This window comes from Aulonocara stuartgranti (genome assembly GCF_965226115.1).
Source record: "Aulonocara stuartgranti genome assembly, chromosome: 4".
In the NCBI taxonomy this organism is placed as follows: domain Eukaryota; kingdom Metazoa; phylum Chordata; class Actinopteri; order Cichliformes; family Cichlidae; genus Aulonocara; species Aulonocara stuartgranti.
The window spans coordinates 11,450,773-11,470,672 of record NC_138942.1 but is presented as its reverse complement, the minus strand read 5'-3'; the positions used below and the strand labels follow the sequence as shown (position 1 = coordinate 11,470,672).

The window sequence follows — 19,900 nt, the reverse complement described above, 5'->3', positions numbered from 1 at the left end:
AGAGTGACTATGTCTCCATAATTATAATAGAGTATTTCCTTTCCCTTCTCATGCCTATCACTATACTTCTTTGTAGGGAATGCCAGGACCACCAGGGGAGAAAGGAGAGAGTGGGCATGTTGGCTCAATGGTGAATACTGCACAGCAATCTCAGCACATACATCATTCATCTCATGTCCATTAGGTCCACTGCTGCTTTCGGGTTGCTTCTGACTCATCACTTCTCTGAGATCTTACATCATTATCTTTTTGACTACCCATAATCTTTTTCAGTATTAAACACTATTTCTCACTTCATCTAAAAACCTTTAAATATGTTTCTTTAATTTTTTCACTTTATCAAGAACAGTTTAATCTCTTTGAAAACTGTATCTGTATGTATGTATTTAGTAATGGGAAACAATTATTTACAAGAAAGATATTAGACCATAGGATCCGTAGCCTTTGCAAATAGTGTGTAAATTTACACTTTACACATTCACATGATATACATTTTTCCTCATCCATGATGAGGAAATTGGGCATTACAGTGGTGCAGTGGTTATCACTGTCACCTCACAGCAAGAAGGTTTGAATCCCAGTGCAAAGACATGCAATTATCTGAGTTATATTATTTGATGATTTTAAATTGGCTGTAGGTGTGAGTGCAAATTTCAGGCTGTCTAGCATGTCCAGCGTGTAACCCTCATCTCGTCCTATGACAGCTGGGATAGGCTTCAGCCCCCACTCTAGCCCCGAGTTGGATAAGTGGAGGAAAATGGTCTTATTAGCATTATTATGTGTGAGATTATAGAAGTTATTGCCCAGCTCATACAAATGAAACTGCTTTTTCTTGGTCCCAGCATTCCTTTTGACTTATTACTTTTGCAACAACAAATACCATCCCCTTTCTGTGGGACTAAAAGGAGATGGAAAGACAAAGCTGGCAAGATTAGAATAATTCATTAAAAAATGCACCACTATTTAGTTCATTATGTTTTGTTACAATTTCTGTTTCTGGATAGATATACACAGCTGCACAAAAATAATAGAATATCTATGAGTATGATAGTTTTCTCCAGGACAATAAACATAAAAAGAATTAAAGAAAGAATAAGTGATGAAATTCAGTAAGTGTATAATAGAATATGTCTTTATTTTAGAGAGATGGCTCCAATGAAAAGATGTAATAGCTAAATGTTATTTTAGGATATACATTTTTTCTTTAAATTGCTTATTATGGAAAAAAAAAAAGACTTCTAATGAGACAACAAAGGAGGCAAAATTGTTTTATTTTTAAGATTCTGGTGTTTGTATTGCACAGTTTTAAGGTATCTGCAGTCAATAGTTGGTACACAGACGCCCCACCTGAGCTTTAATTAGTACTACCTATTTAGTTCATTAGCACCAGCTGTGCTGAATCTGCTGCTGCGGTTTAAACTTGTGAGTCACCCTTTCCTCTGCCGATAATCATTAACATTTACCACCCTGAAATTGGGGGATGTGTTGTTGCGTGGGGCTGGTTTTTCTGAGGTCAGTGATTAGTGCTGATGTTTTTACAAGAGGTAAGACTGATATCCAAAGAAAATCCAGTCTTGGCTTTTCCAGTTTATTGTGAGCCAAATGCACACAAATTAAAGAGGAGTCAACTACATCCTGAAATAAGGGTGTTCTGTCAAAGCTTGTGTAGGTTTTCTGTGGATACACTGGTCTCCTTTCACTGTCGAAAGAAATGCACATTAGATTAAGTGGTGATTCTAAATTGGTTTTATTTATGGATGTGAGTGGGAATCACTGTATGTGTCCCTGCAATGGACTGGCAACCTTCCTAGGATGCCCAACACCTCCTGGCCAGTGATAGCTGAGCTCCAGCTGCTCTGGGACCTCATGTGGACAAGTGCTTAAGAAAATGCCTCCAGTAGTGTTCCCCTTAAAACATGCTTGAAAACCGTAATAGCTGACAAATTCCACCTTGGAGGAATTTATGAAAACCTAGCTATATTTGTGTTTTCCCAATAACAGACATTTTGATACGCAGGCAGTGTGACTTGTCATAACAGCAAAAGCACAAGTGAAACTAATAATGTTAACTACGGTTCCGCTCCAGGTAATGATCCCAGTAAGCCGTGTCAGAGAGCCAGCATGCACAATATCATAGCGAGCAAAAGATTTTAGTAGAGACATATCACAGCAGTGACATAATGACACGCTTAACAAATGAGCAATCCTTAAGACTTCTTATAGTCCCTCATTAGCTCCATAGCAGTCAATGTTATGCTGACAGGTCAGTCATTAAAATCTGGCATGTAAATTTGGGCATTTGGTTATATTTTATAAATAATTATTATTAGTTGAAAGAAAGCTATTTAAATGCATTAACCTGTAATATCGCTACATCATTTTTAATCTGTGATTTAAGGCCAAGATTGAAAAGTAGTAGTACCCAATAGACCTTGGCTTCATGTGTAAGAAAGATTATCCCAGGAAATGAATAGGTCATTCTGTATGTGAAAGAAAGAAATAAGATAAATACAAACAGAAAAAGAAGCAGTGACAGAAAGGAGGCAGTGGAGCAATGGAGTGGAAGGAAGAGGCGGGGCTTTTATTGTGAGCAGGAAGACGGTGTGACAGCTGCTAATCAGATTAGCCTCAGCCTTGGCCGTCTAATGAGCATCCTCCTTTGTGACAGTCATCTCACAACGCTGTCAGCCATGAACACACGCTCAACAAGATTCTCTATAGCCCCTCTTCTCCACAGCCAGATTAGGGAGGGAATGCATTAAAATGGAACCAAAACAAGAGAGAGGGAGAGAAGAGAGATGCTGAGGACTCAGTGGGGAAGTTTCATTCATGTGTGAGTGCCGCGGATCACAGAATTCTTCCCCCTAATGCCGAAGTATTTCTCCACCAGAAGGATATGTGTTTCCTCTAGTCCCACATAGTCTCTCTCTGGGCAGATTGTCTGTCTTTCTGTTTCAGTGTCTTTGCAACACAAGGTTCCCTCCAAGACTTCAGAGTGATTCAGAGCGCGGCTCAGCATCTACTCAACTGAAACTGAAGCCGAGCACATTTAGGATTAATTGCTTGGCGCTCTCTTGAGCAACACAGAAGAGTCAAATCACATGCTGTCCCTGGTTTGAAGAATATGGTCTTGCACATCACAGGATAGATGTTTCTTATTAATAAGACAGAATATGAGAGAGGATGTTTGGGGAATTTGAGAACGAATCGGAGCCTGTGTCATACTGAGGATAACTGTCTGACCTGTGTGGATGTCTTCACCGTGTCACTACGATAGCAATCATAGATACTTACCGGTAGTTCCATTTCATAAACAATTCAACATGGACTTTAATTTAAAAGCACTAGCTAATGCACTACTTACATTCAGTTACATTCAGCTGCATTTCTGTTGTTATTATTATCGTTATAATTTTTAGTTAAACATGTCATTTCTGTCTTCACAGGGGCCTCCAGGACAGCCGGGTCCACGCGGTCCTCAAGGGCCAATTGGGGGAGAGGTAGTTTTTTCATTTTTTAAAATATCTTTTTTAATTACATACCTAGATATAAATACTGCACTATTATACTACATTTATTACAAAGGTAGTTTCAATAAACATAAAGAAAGAGACAACTATACATGTACAAAAAGTTCCATCACTTGCCCATAGTCTTGAAAAATCTCAAAGCACTCATTGTGGAGCATGATCTAAATTCATTTTTATTTCATCTAAACTGATTTTAATGTCAGAGGCATTTTCTCCTGAAAGTTGAAATCTTTTTTGGCTACAAAATTCTCTGATAGATTTTTGTTCAGGACTTAGTCTTAATGTTTATAAAGCTGTTCATATGCATGCAAAACATGGACTGGAAAATGCACAAAGTGAAGAAACAAGTGTTAAATTAGTTAAAACAATAAATGCACCAGCACAGTTTGCTTGATTTAGTAATGCTAATCAGCATAATCAGTATTACCAGATATTCTAATTTGCCTCTCGTGATGAATAGATGTGCATAACTTTTCATAATTACTCTGCCATGATCCTGTAACTTTTCAGATCATTTTCAGAGCTTTGAAAATATTTATTCTTTGTTCTTGATCTGGTCTTTAGGAAAATTAGTCATTAAGATTTCATTAGCATTTTTGTCATTTAATACATTTTAAAAGTAGAAAGTCTGTAAATACTGAAGTAACACACACCTTGTGCAAGCATTAAAATAACAGATACACAGTACTATCAAAAATACCAATGTAATAGCTCGTGCGGTGAAATACAAAGCACAATGCTTTGTATTTTCCAGCCCTTCATCTATACAGTCTCTTTTCAGCACTTCCTTCCACGCTGCCTTTGAAACTTGAATTATTAAATAGAATTAGGATATAATCCCTGGGAGAGAGTTATATTTACTGCTCTATGAATCATTAAGAAGTATTAGACTATTATCCTTGAGAGGCAGTTATATTTACCTCTAGTAATGGCCGTCCCTCTACAGCCTCTCATGCCAGTCAATTATTTAGCAGCAAGTTGCAGAAAGCATATGAGCCACACTTTTGCTTCATCACAGGAAGCTTGGAAATACAGCGGTGCAGAGGTGGTTGGATCCATAAATGGACGGTACATGGAATAGTGGGAAAGAGTGAAATGGGGGTGAGACAGCATGTGAGGAAAGCAGTTGACAGCAGGAGTTCAGTAGTAGTGCGTGGCTGTATTCAACTCCCAGGCTTGTGCACTCTACCAAAAACATGTTTTTTTCTGGGTTTGTCTCTAGACACAGGGCAAAGTACACTGACATATGTGTGTGCATAATAACATACTTGCACAAACAAACAAACCAAGTGATAGAAAGAGAGGAAATAGAATATCCACCCTCTGTGATTTAGACAATATCCACACAGCAAATCTGACAGTATTTTCTTGTGTTGTGAAAACTCTGTTCCAGTTTCTGCCTTCTGTGGGAAAACTGCTGACAAACAAACACAAAATACTGCAGAATGCTGCAAAAATTGATTTTCAAAAATCAGATGAATATTTGAAACTCACTCTTGTTTTATGATGCTGCAGTTCAAGCTGTTCTCTCTCCTCCTGCCACAGGGCCCACCTGGAATGCCTGGTGGAGTCGGACAGCCTGGACTTGTTGGAGAGAAGGTCAGCGTTTCCCATTAGTAAAGACACGTGTGTGCATATGCACATACAGTAGAATAGTAGTGGTTTGTGTGTGTGTAAACGTGAACTTGTGTGTATAGAGGTTTATCAATTTTTCCCTCACCATCAGGGTGATGATGGAGAAGCTGGAGACCCTGGACCAGCTGGAGAGCCTGGCATTGCTGTGAGTCACATTACCTTTATGCCATCTTCTGGTCTTTTTAAGTTCATTTTATCTTTCCTTAGGCTCCTTAACCTTTCAAGGATTGTCATTACATTTGCTGGTGTCTCAGGGTCCCAAAGGCGATGTCGGAGAAAAGGGGGATTCTGGTCCTCCCGGTGCAGCTGGCCCCCCTGGGCCCAGAGGAACACCAGGAGAAGACGGACCCAAAGGCAACCTTGTTAGTCTCTGCAGATCAGTGACATTTTATTGCTTTCTTGCTATTAGGCCGGCTAGTCCTTTAGTGCCACATATGATGCTTTTTTAACTCACTGCTTTTGCCTGTAGGGTCCTATTGGATTCCCTGGAGATGCAGGGCCCCCTGGTGAGCTTGGTGTCAAGGTCAGAGCTAATGTTTCTATTTACTGTCGTATTCTGGTTTTTTTTGTTGTTGTTGTTGATTTTTTTTAGTCTCTATTCTTACATTACATTGATTTGTTCAGGGAGTCGATGGTGCATCAGGACCTAAAGGAGATAGTGGAGATCCCGGCAAAGCAGTAAACAGCAATGTTTCTTTTAACATTCATTTTTTATAAGATTAATTGAAATCTTGTTCATTTGTTGACACAGTGACATTAAGTAAAGGTTGCCAGTTTCTTTCCAACTGATGGGAATTTCTTTTTCTTTTTTTCCCCTCTTATTTCTGCAGGGACCGCCAGGGGCTTCAGGAGAGCCTGGTCCTCCAGGACCACCTGGAAGGAGGGTAATCGTAGTTTACAGTATATATATTGTATATATATTTTTTTGCATGTATAGGTATATGAAGTGTTTATTTGCAGATAATACTCATGCTCATGCCATTCTCTGCTGTTTTTTTCAGGGCCATGTCGGTGCTGCAGGAAAAGAAGGAAAGCAAGGCATGAAGGGAGCTAAGGTAAGCTCAAAAAACAGTGATCTCTCTGAAGAATCCTTTTTTGATCTATTTTGCTATTGATGCCTTGCTCTTGCATCTGTCTCCTGGCTCTGTAGGGGACAAGTGGACCCCCGGGATCAGTGGGGAAGACAGGCCCAGTGGGACCCCAAGGACAGCCAGGAAGGTCTGGTCCAGAAGGGTTTCGAGGCATTCCAGGTCCAGCGGTATGTATATGGATGCAAAATTGTATTTTTATTCAAAGGTGGCATAATATTAGGAAACTGAAATTGACTTTGAATACCATACACATTGATATTTTGTGTGTGTGTTTTTTGCAGGGTGAACCAGGATTAAATGGACCGCTAGGGCAGACTGGACCACCAGGACCAATAGTAGGATTCTTATATGTGGCTAATATTTGAATCGGTTTTCATAAAATAATGAAAACAGAAAAAATTATATTTTGTACACTCTACATTACTGATGTAAATAATACATTTGACTGTGTAAACAGGGGCCACCAGGACTCCCAGGATTAAGAGGAGATCCTGGTAGCAAGGGCGATAAAGTGAGTGTTTAGCTTTCGACAGAGAGGCCGTTTTGCACCAGTCTAAATATAATGACACAGTGATGATGAACCATGTCTCTATTTGCAGGGTCATGGTGGGCTGATTGGTCTAATTGGCCCCCCGGGAGAACCAGGTGAGAAAGGAGACAGAGGCCTGCCAGGAAACCAGGGTGCACAAGGATCCAAAGGAGATGAGGTATATATGGTTGCAGCAAGGAACACCAATACATGCAGAACGTCAGTCTACAAACAAGATATGATAAATCTTTGCTTATATCCAGGGTATGAATGGTCCTCCTGGACCCACTGGCCCACCAGGACCACCTGGACTCGCAGTAAGTGTTACACAGCAGCCCTTAAGACAGTGTCCTCTTTTTCATCTACTGCATGCATGTATAAATAATCGTTTTGAGTGGCCATACATGGTGGATCCTTAGATTTTGCTAAGGCCAAAACATTAGTATTTGCATGAGCATTTGTATGCAGCTATGTCAGTAAATTTTGTCTTGTTTATACTTTTTCGTAAAATAATTTGTACAAATGTAAAACACACCTCAACAAGCTTGAAATGCATAAATAATAAATAATAATTTATTATGACCCAACATAGCAGCTGGCTTGCAGATTATTGTTGCTATTGAGAAGGTGCCTGATTAGTATTTTGCAGTGCTTTCTTGAGTAATTAGATCATTTTCTAATCTTTAATAGCTGCTAAAAATTTATGTATGTTTTTAATACTAACATACTCATCATCTCCTCTCTTAGGGTGCAGCTGGCCAGAAAGGATCTAAGGGAGAAACGGTGAGCTAAGTAATTTCTCTTATTTATACATTGCTCTTCCTGTGTTCACACCTCTGCTTCGTAAGCAGCTGCTGGGAACATATGCTGGGGAAGAGAGAGAAAGTACCTTTGTTGGCTTAAATGTACCATGCTTCATAATCATAATACTCTGCTGTGTTTACGGCATGTCTTTGGAACTAAAAGCCTGCTGTACAGCCATGCTTGCCTTGTGTCTGATTTTTCCATTTTTCCATTTTAATAGGATTTGGCTCTGGTTTGTGTGATGTTATGAAAACTAGTATAGTGTGTCTTGAGAGTGAAGGCTTTGACCACAGCGTGCTGATGCACACAGCTGGATAATCCTTTAAAGCGGCATCCATATCTGGCCGGATAATGTCAGAATTTAGCCTAGAGGCCCTAGAGAGGCTACAGGTGAGACGTGATTGACATAAAGTTTTGTCCCCTTCTATTTCCCAGGGTGTCATTGGTCCCAGAGGAGATCCGGGTCCTGCTGGTCCCCCAGGACCTCCAGTGAGTACCTGCAATAATCCACTTTGTGACCTCAGTTCTGGTTTTATCCTCTTTCTTTTTATTTGACCCCTTTTTGACTCTGCTTCCCTTAGGGACTGCCTGCAACAATCATTGAGCCCCTTCCTATCATGGAAGGCAGGCGGAAGAGAAGAAGGCACTCGGAACGGACAAGAAGAGCAGCCCCACCTAGGGATGACAATATAGAATTGGACATGGAGGAGCCCCTCCAAGGAGACCAGCCTCTGGAGGAAGTTGAAGGAATGGAAGAAGTGTTTGCCACGCTGTCTTCTATGAAAAACGAAGTGGAGCTCATGAGACAGCCTCTTGGATCCTTTGAGAGCCCTGCTCGGACATGCAAAGAGCTCATGATGGTTCAACCGAAATACAAAGATGGTTAGCAAGAAATATGCTTAGTAATTAATGCTTCTTTCACCACTTGCTGCCAACAAATATTTAATCAGAAATCTACTTCAAAGAAAAGTGATGTGCATCTTCTTTAACCCTCACCCTTTTAAGTCAAGAGGCTGCTCACCATTTTGTTACCTTAGTTGTTTTCATTATATCAGCATTTGGTGTAATTGATTGATGCCATTATTCTGTGGGTTTTGCAGGTGACTACTGGATAGATCCTAACCAGGGGTGTAACAGAGACTCCATCAAGGTGTTCTGTAATTTCACTGCTGATGGACAGACCTGTCTCTTCCCTGACAAAAAGGCGGAGATGGTGAGTCTCCAGTCTCTTGATAGAAGTCTTTGAAATGCACAAATCAGACAACAAATTGCTCACTATATCCCTCGATCCTTATAATTTTGCACTACAAACAGTACTTGTGTTCTTCTTTGTATCTAGGTGAAATTAGCAGCATGGAACAAAGAGAAACCAGGAAGCTGGTACAGCCAATTCAGGAGAGGCAAGCAGGTACAACAAAAATAAACATATTATTAAACCTAACCAACCCCACCTCCTAGCATTAATCTCAAGTAGTTCCAAACGCCTGGCAGTTCTTTTCAGGTAAACTACTTATCCGAGCTGCTGTTGGGTAATTTACCTGAGTGATACTAATGTTTAGGATTATGTTCATGTGATTCTGTAGATGTACGTTTGTGTGTCCATCCAAGTGCACCTGGTTGCAAACATATTTTTGTGCTTCTCTGTAAATCTCTTTACTGTGTAATTTTATAATAATTTAGTAGATCACATGCAATGACATAGCTAATATGATATTGCCAGCCTTTGATTTCAGCAGTCAGAATGACTCACACAGTCACTGGCAGCTGTGTCTCATTGACTAGTATTCGTGGTCTCTCATGTGCACCTATTTAGAGGTCTCATAACCCTCTCAGATAATCACAGAGCTGCCAGTTGTAATTCACTGACTCATTCACACCAGGTCATTGGAATAGATTATTTTTTTCCTTCCCTTAATTCCATTGCTTTCTAATTTTCCTTCACTGTCATTTTCACCCTTGCACATGTAAATGCCTTCATTATAATTTGAAACTATTTAATAACAAGTTATTTTTTCCTAATCTCAGTGAGGTGCAGCCTTATTGTTGGGGTGAAAGTGGAGGGTTCCGTGTACTCTGTGAGATTTGAGTGATGTTTTGAACATTTTTTTTGCTTAGCTTGAACACTAATACCTGTGTATCTGTGGCATTCAGTTCTCCTACAATGACAGAGATGGGAACCCTGTTCATGTAGTTCAGCTGACCTTCCTGAAACTACTAAGTGCCACGGCCAAGCAGTCCTTCACTTATAACTGCCAGAACTCAGCAGGCTGGTTTGACAGCACTTCCCTCTCCTACCAGCATGCCCTCCGCTTCCGGGGGAGCAACGATGAGGAGCTGACACAAGCCAAAAGCCCTTTCATCAATGCAGTGCATGATGGATGCCAGGTCAGTACAGTGACAGTGCCAGGGAAAGGGACTAGCTGCACAAATGGGAATTAACCTTAATGAAGCTAATGTGTTTGTCAATTGTGTTGCTGTTGTCGGCTAGTGTTTGATTCAGTACATGGGTGACTACCAAATCAGTGACTTGAATTAGGATTAAGAGGAAAGTGGAGAGAGGTAGTAGTCGATTTAAACCGAGCAAATTCCATTAATTGCTTTCATTCTTCTCTTTCAGCTTCGCAAAGGTCAGGAAAAGACTGTCTTAGAGATTGACTCCCCCTCAGCAGAATTACTTCCTATTATAGATGTTGCTCCGGCAGACTTTGGCGGCAGCAACCAGAAGTTTGGATTCCAAGTTGGAAAAGTATGCTTCAATGGTTAATGCTTTGGCAACGACAAACCCATACAAAGGCCTGCGCAGCAAGTTTTCAGCAAGAGAAACTAGGCTTTAACTGCTGCCCCAAACAATATTTATTATGTTATGATCCTGTATGTGGTGGGTTTTATTTAAGACTCTTCAACAGCCAATGACATGGTTTCTATGGCTTTCCAGCAGCGGGAATAATAGTAAGAAAGAAGATATGCAACAATGAGAACAAAGCACGTTTACCAAAGGGAATTATTTCAGTTAAATATATTTAATTTGTTCTTGTGTCTTTGTTTTTTTCCTCATTGTTTCACTATGCTGTAAATGATCCTCTTGAATTTCAAGGACTATGCCACTTGACCATGACCACTTTCACAAACAAGATGGATCTCTCCAATCACACAAAGGAATAGTCTGTATTTTACTGGTAATGGTCACTTGAGTGGTGCTTCGTATCTAATGTTTAACAAAGACTGAGACTGAAAAAAGTCAGAGATGTTGCCACTCTTGCATGCTTGGATTTTACTCTAAAGCCAATTGCATAGCAGTTGTGAACTAGCCTTGCATATTAATTACACAGAAGCACTATAATTAATTTCTTGTGTGCTGGAATGATAAATTATCCTTTTTACCCTTCAACTGCAGTTTGCTCAGTGAATTGCCTTGATTTGTATTCATTTGGTGTAGCTAGTTATTGAACTCGACACTTACTTGAACAAATAAGGTTGTTTCCTTGATTGGACTGCTTTTTGAGCCCATGTTTCTACAGACCAGAGTAGTGTGTAAGTCATCGTAATATTGTCCCTACTGTGGTATACTGTATACTTGCTGTGGCATACCTCAATACCTGGATTGAGGTAAGGCACAAATTGAGAATATGCTGTTTAAATGCTCTCTAGTCTGAACTGCAGTCCTTCAAACCACAAGACATTTCAAGCTTCTCTTAAAGGCTTTTAGAATTGCTGACACAACCTGTTTTCATTTTTCTGCCCTGCTCAGAGGTTTTTGTTTCTCTGTATTGTTCATATCTTGCTATCTGAACAAAGTGCATTGCTGTTCACTTGGAACAATTTGCTCTTCAGTGGTGCTAAATACGATTTTGTTATTTTTGTGTCACTATGTTGTTTGTTTGTATCTTTGGGCAGGATTATAGGACTAGAGAGTGAGAGGGTTACTGCTCTTTCAGCAGCATGAACCATCCTCAGAGGATGGGGACTAGTCTCCTGTTTTTTGCACATCTTCTGGCCAATTTCACAGGGCCTGTAAGAGGAGGTTAGGAACAATTCAGAACACTTAGGCTTTAAATGGAAAAACCAGCTTTAAACCAAATTTATATTTTGCTATTACAGTTAGATAGCAGCTTAATAGCCCCTAAAGTAGAAATTATAACATCAAAACTGGAGTTAATAATGTTGCAGAAGTAGATCCATCATACATTTTCCGTGGAGATTTTTTTTTTCAAAATCCTTTTTATTGTAGAGCTATGCATCAGAGATTGTCACGTCTCAGTAAAATTACCATGGGTGCACTTGTAGTGTCACAAGTGTAATTCCATTATTCACTGTCTGTGGAGCAGCTCTGGGATTTCGCTTTAGATAATGTTATTACTACAGTCTGTCTCTGTACGTTGGCTTAAACAGTCTTCTTTGAATTAACAAATGGAGCTGTGAAATATTACAGAAGTTAGATTTCTGTGCAAGTTTTATTAGTTTTTCCTTTAGCAAGTTACATTTTTTTAATCCTCCAAATACCTCCTGTAACATAATTAGTTGACTAATTGTATCTAGCATGTTTAATTTGCTCTGTTTTTTTTTCCTAACATTTATACAGTGCCATCATTAACGCCTCTCCTCCTGTCCCATCATGCACTGCCCCTCCTATGTATAGTGTTTGTTGTACTAATTTTATATACTGTACAGAACTTTATGAGCAATAGCCTGTTGTGTGAATGAAAAACGAATGCATTTGTCAAACGTTGGTGTCCAAATAAAAACAAACAAAAATAATTCAGATTTTTTTTTATTTGTTTGTTTATTTAGTTTTGTTTTCCTCTCCCAACCTGGCAAGCAGGTTAGAACAACGGCCATGATTACATGTCACTGTCTGCAATGACTGGTCAAAGTTTAATACATAAGACATGCTCTTCAATACAAACTAGTTCTGCAACATTCGCCTAACAAGCATTCAGTCAGAATCCTCACAGAGAAGATGCAATCTACTCTGATGTGTTCTCCAGTTCATTTATTTCAATTAGCGCTCTTTTGGTTCTCAAGAGGGAAGGTGGAGATCAGACAGAAAGGGAATGATGAAACAGTGGATAGCAGGAATAAGAGACGGGGTCAGTAAAGAAATAGACGATAAGCTGTGGAAATGTAATCATTTCTGTTAGAAAAGGGAGAGCTGTGAAAATGACTATTTATGTGAAATAGACTCAAATGATTAGTAAATTCTCACAGAATCATTCCAATACACAGCACTCACATATACACACACTCTAAAGCCCATTCTGTTGCTCACATTAGAGTACAAGTTTCTCATCCCCTTTGGGACCATTGTTCAAGGTTAGCATCAATGGCAGAATAAAGGTTACCATGTTTTTCTCCTTTCTGCTCTCTTCCACTCAATTGAATTTTAACCACACTAAGCTCTTGACCACGAAAGGTCATCTGTTGCCACTATCTCAGAATAATGATCAAGCAGAAGAGCAATGTGACTGTCAATATGGTATTTCCACAGTACTGTGCCCTTTTCTTTTGTCCACGTTCCATCTTAGGGCCCACCACTCCTGTGACATTGTTTCCAAAATTTTGTTTCTGCTGTGTGCTAAGCCTTTGTTAGTGCTGTGCACAAATACCATCTCTGCTGATAGATGATAATGTTTCTGACATGCTGATATAGCCAAATAAATCCTCATAATTGCGATGTCAAATATGACAATCATTTGGAAACCACTGTGGTGTGTTTTTTACCATCACACACAGATGCACAGAGCATTGAGAGGAGCTCTTCATCCGACTGATCTGGGAGCTCAGCTCTGTGAAAGCCTGTGAGAATACCATGGAATTGCTCTTTCGTGTCAGGAAAATGGCATTTTAAGCATGCAGATATGAACATACCCAATACAAAGAGTGGTGCTTAAAACTGTGGATGGGAAAACAACGTACCATGAAATACGGATTTTCTATTTCTTTTCAGACGCGTTTCATATTACCAATATCAAATTAAAAAAAAATACAATGCAAGATATAATGTTGAAAAGAAAGGTAAAACTGTATGTAAGCAATTGTTTTCTACAATTATAATTCTGCATAAGATTAGCAAACAAAAAAAACTAAAACAAAAACGAATTTATCTTTTTTTTTTTTTTCATATTGCTGACCATTGTTATACTGCTAAATGTTATACTGCTAAAGGCGCAATTTCCACAAGATGGTACAGTGGTGTTTTGTTTTTTAATTACGTTTGCACTCTAATCAAAAACCCTTACCCGTGTGATGCACAAAATATCACCTTGTAAGCTTTGGTCTTGGCTAGCTTTGCATTGCATCTACTCCATGAACAATCTGATAAGACCTATGAATGGTTGGAGCTGGTACAAATGAGTTGACCCAGGTTTACATTTGTAACGCAGCTGCAAAATTCTTACATACCACATACTGGGAAAAAGAACATGATGGCATCTCCTGAACTATCCTTTTTGACTCTGTTCTCTCTTATCTTGCTCCCTGTGGCTGCTACTCTCTTGCGCAGTGTCTCATTATTCTGGAGCTGAAAATGTTAGATATTTTTCTATTGTTTGTTGTCGGACTGTCTGGTCGTCCCGCTTTCTCCCTCTAGTTTTCCCTTCCCTCAGCTCCTCTCCTGTGACATTGATTCTAACTAAGCTGAACGTGTCACAAAGTCACAGTGAGAAATGAACAAATTAAACAGATGTTACGATTAATTAGAGAGAGTCAGTGGAAACATTTACATTTCTGGGAGAACGGGGACATATCCTTGGTCTCAATGCATCCAGCCAAATGCGGATGTTGTGTCACAGTAGATAACAGCAGACATTATTTTCCAACCCACTGATGTGTGTGCACGTGTGCATGCTGCTCTCAGTTTAGCATCTTGTACTGTACATTTGGTGGGGAATAACTTGGATCATTTCAAGCACGAGCATGGTCCTTCATGCATAGGCTTGGATGTGTGTGTCTGTGTGGGCATGTAAAAATCATGAGCATTTGCCGCTGAGCAGGGGTTCTCTTATTAGCGTGCATGCAGGCACCTCGCCTGCCAGGTCCCATCCACAGCTCCTTTATCTCATGAAGGGTTGGGGGAATCATTTCCACCGATGCCTTTTCCGTCAAGCGCTTATCAACAAAGCTAACATTAGTAAAGCAGTTTGAAAAAATGACTTGAAGGCGAGGGAGGGAAACAGAAATCCCTGGGCGAGTGGACAAACAGCTCAGTGATGATTCGGAAGCCCAAGGCCCTGTGTGTCTGAGAGTGTCAGATGATTATCTGGCAGACAGAGAGCCCAGATTTAAACACACAGCTTGAGAACACCCCCGCCACCTCCAGCACACACATCCTATTCGTAATTTTCCGTCTGCTGCAACTCTCAGCACCACCACGGCTAAATCCGCAAGCACTGCTACCGCCATGCCAGCCTCACTTAAGTTAACTTAGTCCTAAGTAAAAGGAAGACAACTTTTTTTGCTGGTCTTTCCTGACAGCCAAAGTAATCAGTGTGTCTTACTTACCAGATTGGGTGAAAGACAGAATGAGAGGTAGAGCAATGCAGAAAATCAGAAAGATGGGAGAAAAAGAGAGTGGTAGTCATTCACTAGACAGGCAAGAGTTGGATGAATTACTCAGAGCAATTTGAACATGAACAGATGTTCATAAATTCAAGGCAGACAGTGTTAATGAACAAACTTAGCCCTGATCAGAAAGACATGAGGAATAATCAGAGGGGGCTTGTATTCAGCTATGTTTCACATGCATGTGTGCTTCTGACTTGTTAGTGAGCAAGAGTAAGTGAGAGAGTGGTAGCAGCATTACCCCATCGCTCAATACAAAATGATTTTTTGCCATAACTCAGACAAGGCTGTGAGCAAAAGAGCGAAAAGGAAAGACAGAGACCGAATGATTCAGCTCTGAGAACACATTGGCTCAGACTTCAGTTGAAAAGCGAGGGAAACAAATTGTTTCCATTCACCTCAGTGAGTCCTGTCTCCTGTCTGTGGACCTGAATGCAAAGAAATCCTCCACCTCTTACTCAGTCACACCCCTTCCATCTTTCCCCCTCCTTTCCCTCTGTCTTCACTTCACTCACTGAGTGATCAATGCATCAGTAGTGGCACTAACAAGGTTGTTATTCTATCAGAGAGAATCAGAAGTGGCAGCATTTCATGGGCACCTGGACACTTTTCATAAATCTTGCAAAGCAGAAGTGAACTGCAAAGACAAAATACTCTGCTTGAAGTGTGCGGGTGCTAGACGCCATTCAATGGTAGGAAATAACATTTTCCCTGTTGGTTGTATAAACCTGCCAGTGGAATGTAATCTATATATTTATACCAGCTTATATTTATACTACCTAAATGGATAAGTCCAAGTAATCAATACTCTTTCTAGAAAGATAAACTGCATCATTTGCTCCTGGCTTGACAGCGCAACTGACAGCATTTGAATTATGCTTTCATGTGTTTAACAGTAATGAGTACAATTGGGCCTGACTTTGTCGCTCTTTAATAATTTAGAACTAACTGGAGACATGAAGCAATATTCTCAGACTACAATTGGGAATTAATCTTCTTCCAGGCACTGTTTTTTTTACCCGTCTGTCTTACTCACTTACTCTGATTCCCTCTTTTCGCTACATAATCGAACACTAACGCTTAAAAGCCCCATGCTGTCTTTACTGTGCATACGAATGGAGTGTGTTGTTGGCTTTGGTTGCTACAGTGGGAATTCTTTGGTGCAAAAGCATCCAGGAAAAGTTGATAATGAATAGCATTTCTTTTTTTGGTGACAGAATCAGTGTCTGTTATAAATTACACTTTGCAATCTAAAGAAATCCATGAAGAATTCCAGCTTTTCGACAAAGTCTTCTGTAAATTCAACCCCTCAAACATTAGGTTATTTTTTATTTCATTACACATAGATAAAGGTTCCTGTCTTTGTTACTGATAAGTCCTGACCTGTTTCTCTGGGATATAGCTGACAAAGACATAGCAAACAGGCCAATGTTCAAATAAAAAACTCATGCTGGTGTTTCGCTTTCTTTCACTTTTTCTCGTATGAATGGAGCACAGACAGAGGTCTTTAGTTAAACCCCCAGCTCTCTATTCATTTCCTCCAGGGCACACCAAACAGAGGTTTCTAGTTACAGTAAGTCTCAAATGTCTGCTTGTTTCAGCATCTGATGAAAATGCAATGATGTTTTGATTGAATTCATTGCCTCCTGAATAAACCTACTCTTCTAATGCACAATGCTTCAATTTGAATTCTAATGAAGATCCAGGCTTCATTTATGCTCTGCGTACGGTATATCTTCTTTTTTATGTGCAAGTACAAGTATTACAGTCATGATGTAGACTGAATGTATCCTTGTGATATAGAGACTTTTGATGTGTTTCTTTGCTGCTGCAGTACTAATGAGAGACTAGGGGTTTCAGGGTTTCAGGTGCTGGTGCGCTGAGAGAGGAGGTGAGTGACAGGGCTCATGAATAGTGATGGCCGACAGCTGCTCATTAACCAAGAGACTGTCTGTCAGCCAGCAGACTGGAAAAGCAGCCCTTCCTCTATGTTTACACACACATTTGCACATAAACACACCAATATGAAAATACACACACATATGTGCAATCCTATGGGGATTTGGTGAACAACATGAGCACCACACAGACATCCACACAGTTCATATCCCCTTCATCTGGATCCCTTGTGCCTGCTGTCGAGTGGAGGCCAATCATGCCTTTCCCTCTGACAGCATGAGCACCGTGTGCTATTACCTGTATGCACCTACCACTCCCACTGGGGCAAGACCCTTGCTGAATATGGAAAAACCTTCTAGATGTAAATTCTGAATGAGGTCCAGAGTGCAAAAGGCACAAAAGATTACAGCTAAGGCAGAACAAGTGACATTCAGTACTTTTTATGCTGTTGTTATGAGGAATTGTGTGCTACCTCCAGAGTCTGTCTCTTTCATTTTAACAACTTAAAGTAAAAATTCCAAAGAAAGGTGACCTAGATATTGGACATACATTCATGTTTCATTACATTTCTAATGGTGACATGCTGTTCTTCCAAATAATTCAGTCTGAAACTGGAGCTCCTTGAAATCAGAAGGCAAACCCAGGAGGATACTGAAAGCATTATGTGATATATTACATGGCATGTCAAAAGTTAAGTAAGCTTTTTCATTTTCTTCTTTTAAAACAACATATCCCATTTCTGAAAGCTGTCAAGACATAAAAAATGAACACTTTTAAAAGAAAGTTTCTTTTTCTTCTTTCCTCACAGTTTCTTTAGCTTACTTGGTGGGAAAAAGAAATGCAGAGGGCAGCTGCTGATATTGTTTCTCTGTTCGGACAAAGCCAGAAGGCAAAAATCTGTCAAAAGCCTTACTACTAACTTTCTATCTATCAAAAAGTAAATAGCAAAACAGCTAAATAAGACACAGTCTTAAATCAGAGTTCCTGTCTCTGGATGTTCGCTTAACATTCATTACTACAATCAAAGATAGCAAAAGGCCCTGAGACCTCAGTGACACAGAAGTGAATGCTGAAGTTATTTATTAAGCATGACAAAATTATTAGAAATATAAAATAAATATTAACATCCACTGCCCTAATTCCACCCCTATCTATATACAGTGGGGCAAAAAAGTATTTAGTCAGCCACCAATTGTGCAAGTTCCCCCACCTAAAATGATGACAGAGGTCAGTAATTTGCACCAGAGGTACACTTCAACTGTGAGAGACAGAATGTGAAAAAAAAAATCCATGAATCCACATGGTAGGATTTGTAAAGAATTTATTCGTAAATCAGGGTGGAAAATAAGTATTTGGTCAATAACAAAAATACAACTCAATACTTTGTAACATAACCTTTGTTGGCAATAACAGAGGTCAAACGTTTACTATAGGTCTTTACCAGGTTTGCACACACAGTAGCTGGTATTTTGACCCATTCCTCCATGCAGATCTTCTCGAGAGCAGTGATGTTTTGGGGCTGTCGCCGAGCAACACGGACTTTCAACTCCCGCCACAGATTTTCTATGGGGTTGAGGTCTGGAGACTGGCTAGGCCACTCCAGGACTTTCAAATGCTTCTTACGGAGCCACTCCTTTGTTGCCCGGGCGGTGTGTTTTGGATCTTTGTCATGTTGGAAGACCCAGCCTCGTTTCATCTTCAAAGTTCTCACTGATGGAAGGAGGTTTTGGCTCAAAATCTCACGATACATGGCCCCATTCATTCTGTCCTTAACACGGATCAGTCGTCCTGTCCCCTTGGCAGAAAAACAGCCCCATAGCATGATGTTTCCACCCCCATGCTTCACAGTAGGTATGGTGTTCTTGGGATGCAACTCAGTATTCTTCTTCCTCCAAACACGACGAGTTGAGTTTATACCAAAAAGTTCTACTTTGGTTTCATCTGACCACATGACATTCTCCCAATCCTCTGCTGTATCATCCATGTGCTCTCTGGCAAACTTCAGACGGGCCTGGACATGCACTGGCTTCAGCAGCGGAACACGTCTGGCACTGCGGGATTTGATTCCCTGCCGTTGTAGTGTGTTACTGATGGTGACCTTTGTTACTTTGGTCCCAGCTCTCTGCAGGTCATTCACCAGGTCCCCCCGTGTGGTTCTGGGATCTTTGCTCACCATTCTCATGATCATTTTGACCCCACGGGATGAGATCTTGCGTGGAGCCCCAGATCGAGGGAGATTATCAGTGGTCTTGTATGTCTTCCATTTTCTGATGATTGCTCCCACAGTTGATTTTTTCACACCAAGCTGCTTGCCTATTGTAGATTCACTCTTCCCAGTCTGGTGCAGGTCTACAATACTTTTCCTGGTGTCCTTCGAAAGCTCTTTGGTCTTGGCCATGGCGGAGTTTGGAGTCTGACTGTTTGAGGCTGTGGACAGGTGTCTTTTATACAGATGATGAGTTCAAACAGGTGCCATTCATACAGGTAACGAGTGGGGGACAGAAAAGCTTCTTACAGAAGACGTTACAGGTCTGTGAGAGCCAGAGATTTTCCTTGTTTGAGGTGACCAAATACTTATTTTCCACCCTGATTTACGAATAAATTCTTTACAAATCCTACCATGTGGATTCATGGATTTTTTTTTCACATTCTGTCTCTCACAGTTGAAGTGTACCTCTGGTGCAAATTACTGACCTCTGTCATCATTTTAAGTGTGGGAACTTGCACAATCGGTGGCTGACTAAATACTTTTTTGCCCCACTGTATGTGTGGAGGTGTCCGTGTGCTGCAGCTTTTGTAATTATATTAGTTCCCAGAAACCATCCATTCACCCAAAATGCTAGTTCCTCCTCTTA

General features: G+C 40.3%; 1 protein-coding gene across 2 annotated transcripts in view; it reads left to right on the top strand.

Moving 5' to 3' along the window:
- col5a3a (collagen, type V, alpha 3a) overlaps positions 1 to 12,344 on the top strand; it is a 44,969-nt gene extending 32,625 nt beyond the window's left edge. For both annotated transcript variants that reach the window (XM_082530233.1, XM_082530232.1), the window contains 21 exons: positions 77 to 130; positions 3,447 to 3,500; positions 5,076 to 5,129; positions 5,257 to 5,310; positions 5,420 to 5,527; positions 5,635 to 5,688; positions 5,790 to 5,843; positions 5,996 to 6,049; positions 6,167 to 6,220; positions 6,316 to 6,423; positions 6,538 to 6,591; positions 6,714 to 6,767; positions 6,856 to 6,963; positions 7,049 to 7,102; positions 7,533 to 7,568; positions 8,025 to 8,078; positions 8,171 to 8,471; positions 8,690 to 8,802; positions 8,929 to 8,997; positions 9,741 to 9,974; positions 10,207 to 12,344. In XM_082530233.1, coding sequence (XP_082386359.1) covers positions 77 to 130; positions 3,447 to 3,500; positions 5,076 to 5,129; positions 5,257 to 5,310; positions 5,420 to 5,527; positions 5,635 to 5,688; positions 5,790 to 5,843; positions 5,996 to 6,049; positions 6,167 to 6,220; positions 6,316 to 6,423; positions 6,538 to 6,591; positions 6,714 to 6,767; positions 6,856 to 6,963; positions 7,049 to 7,102; positions 7,533 to 7,568; positions 8,025 to 8,078; positions 8,171 to 8,471; positions 8,690 to 8,802; positions 8,929 to 8,997; positions 9,741 to 9,974; positions 10,207 to 10,353 — 1,872 coding nt within the window. In that variant the 3' untranslated portion in view covers positions 10,354 to 12,344. The remainder of the gene's footprint in view (positions 1 to 76; positions 131 to 3,446; positions 3,501 to 5,075; positions 5,130 to 5,256; positions 5,311 to 5,419; positions 5,528 to 5,634; positions 5,689 to 5,789; positions 5,844 to 5,995; positions 6,050 to 6,166; positions 6,221 to 6,315; positions 6,424 to 6,537; positions 6,592 to 6,713; positions 6,768 to 6,855; positions 6,964 to 7,048; positions 7,103 to 7,532; positions 7,569 to 8,024; positions 8,079 to 8,170; positions 8,472 to 8,689; positions 8,803 to 8,928; positions 8,998 to 9,740; positions 9,975 to 10,206) is intronic.
- Positions 12,345 to 19,900: the final 7,556 nt, after the last annotated feature.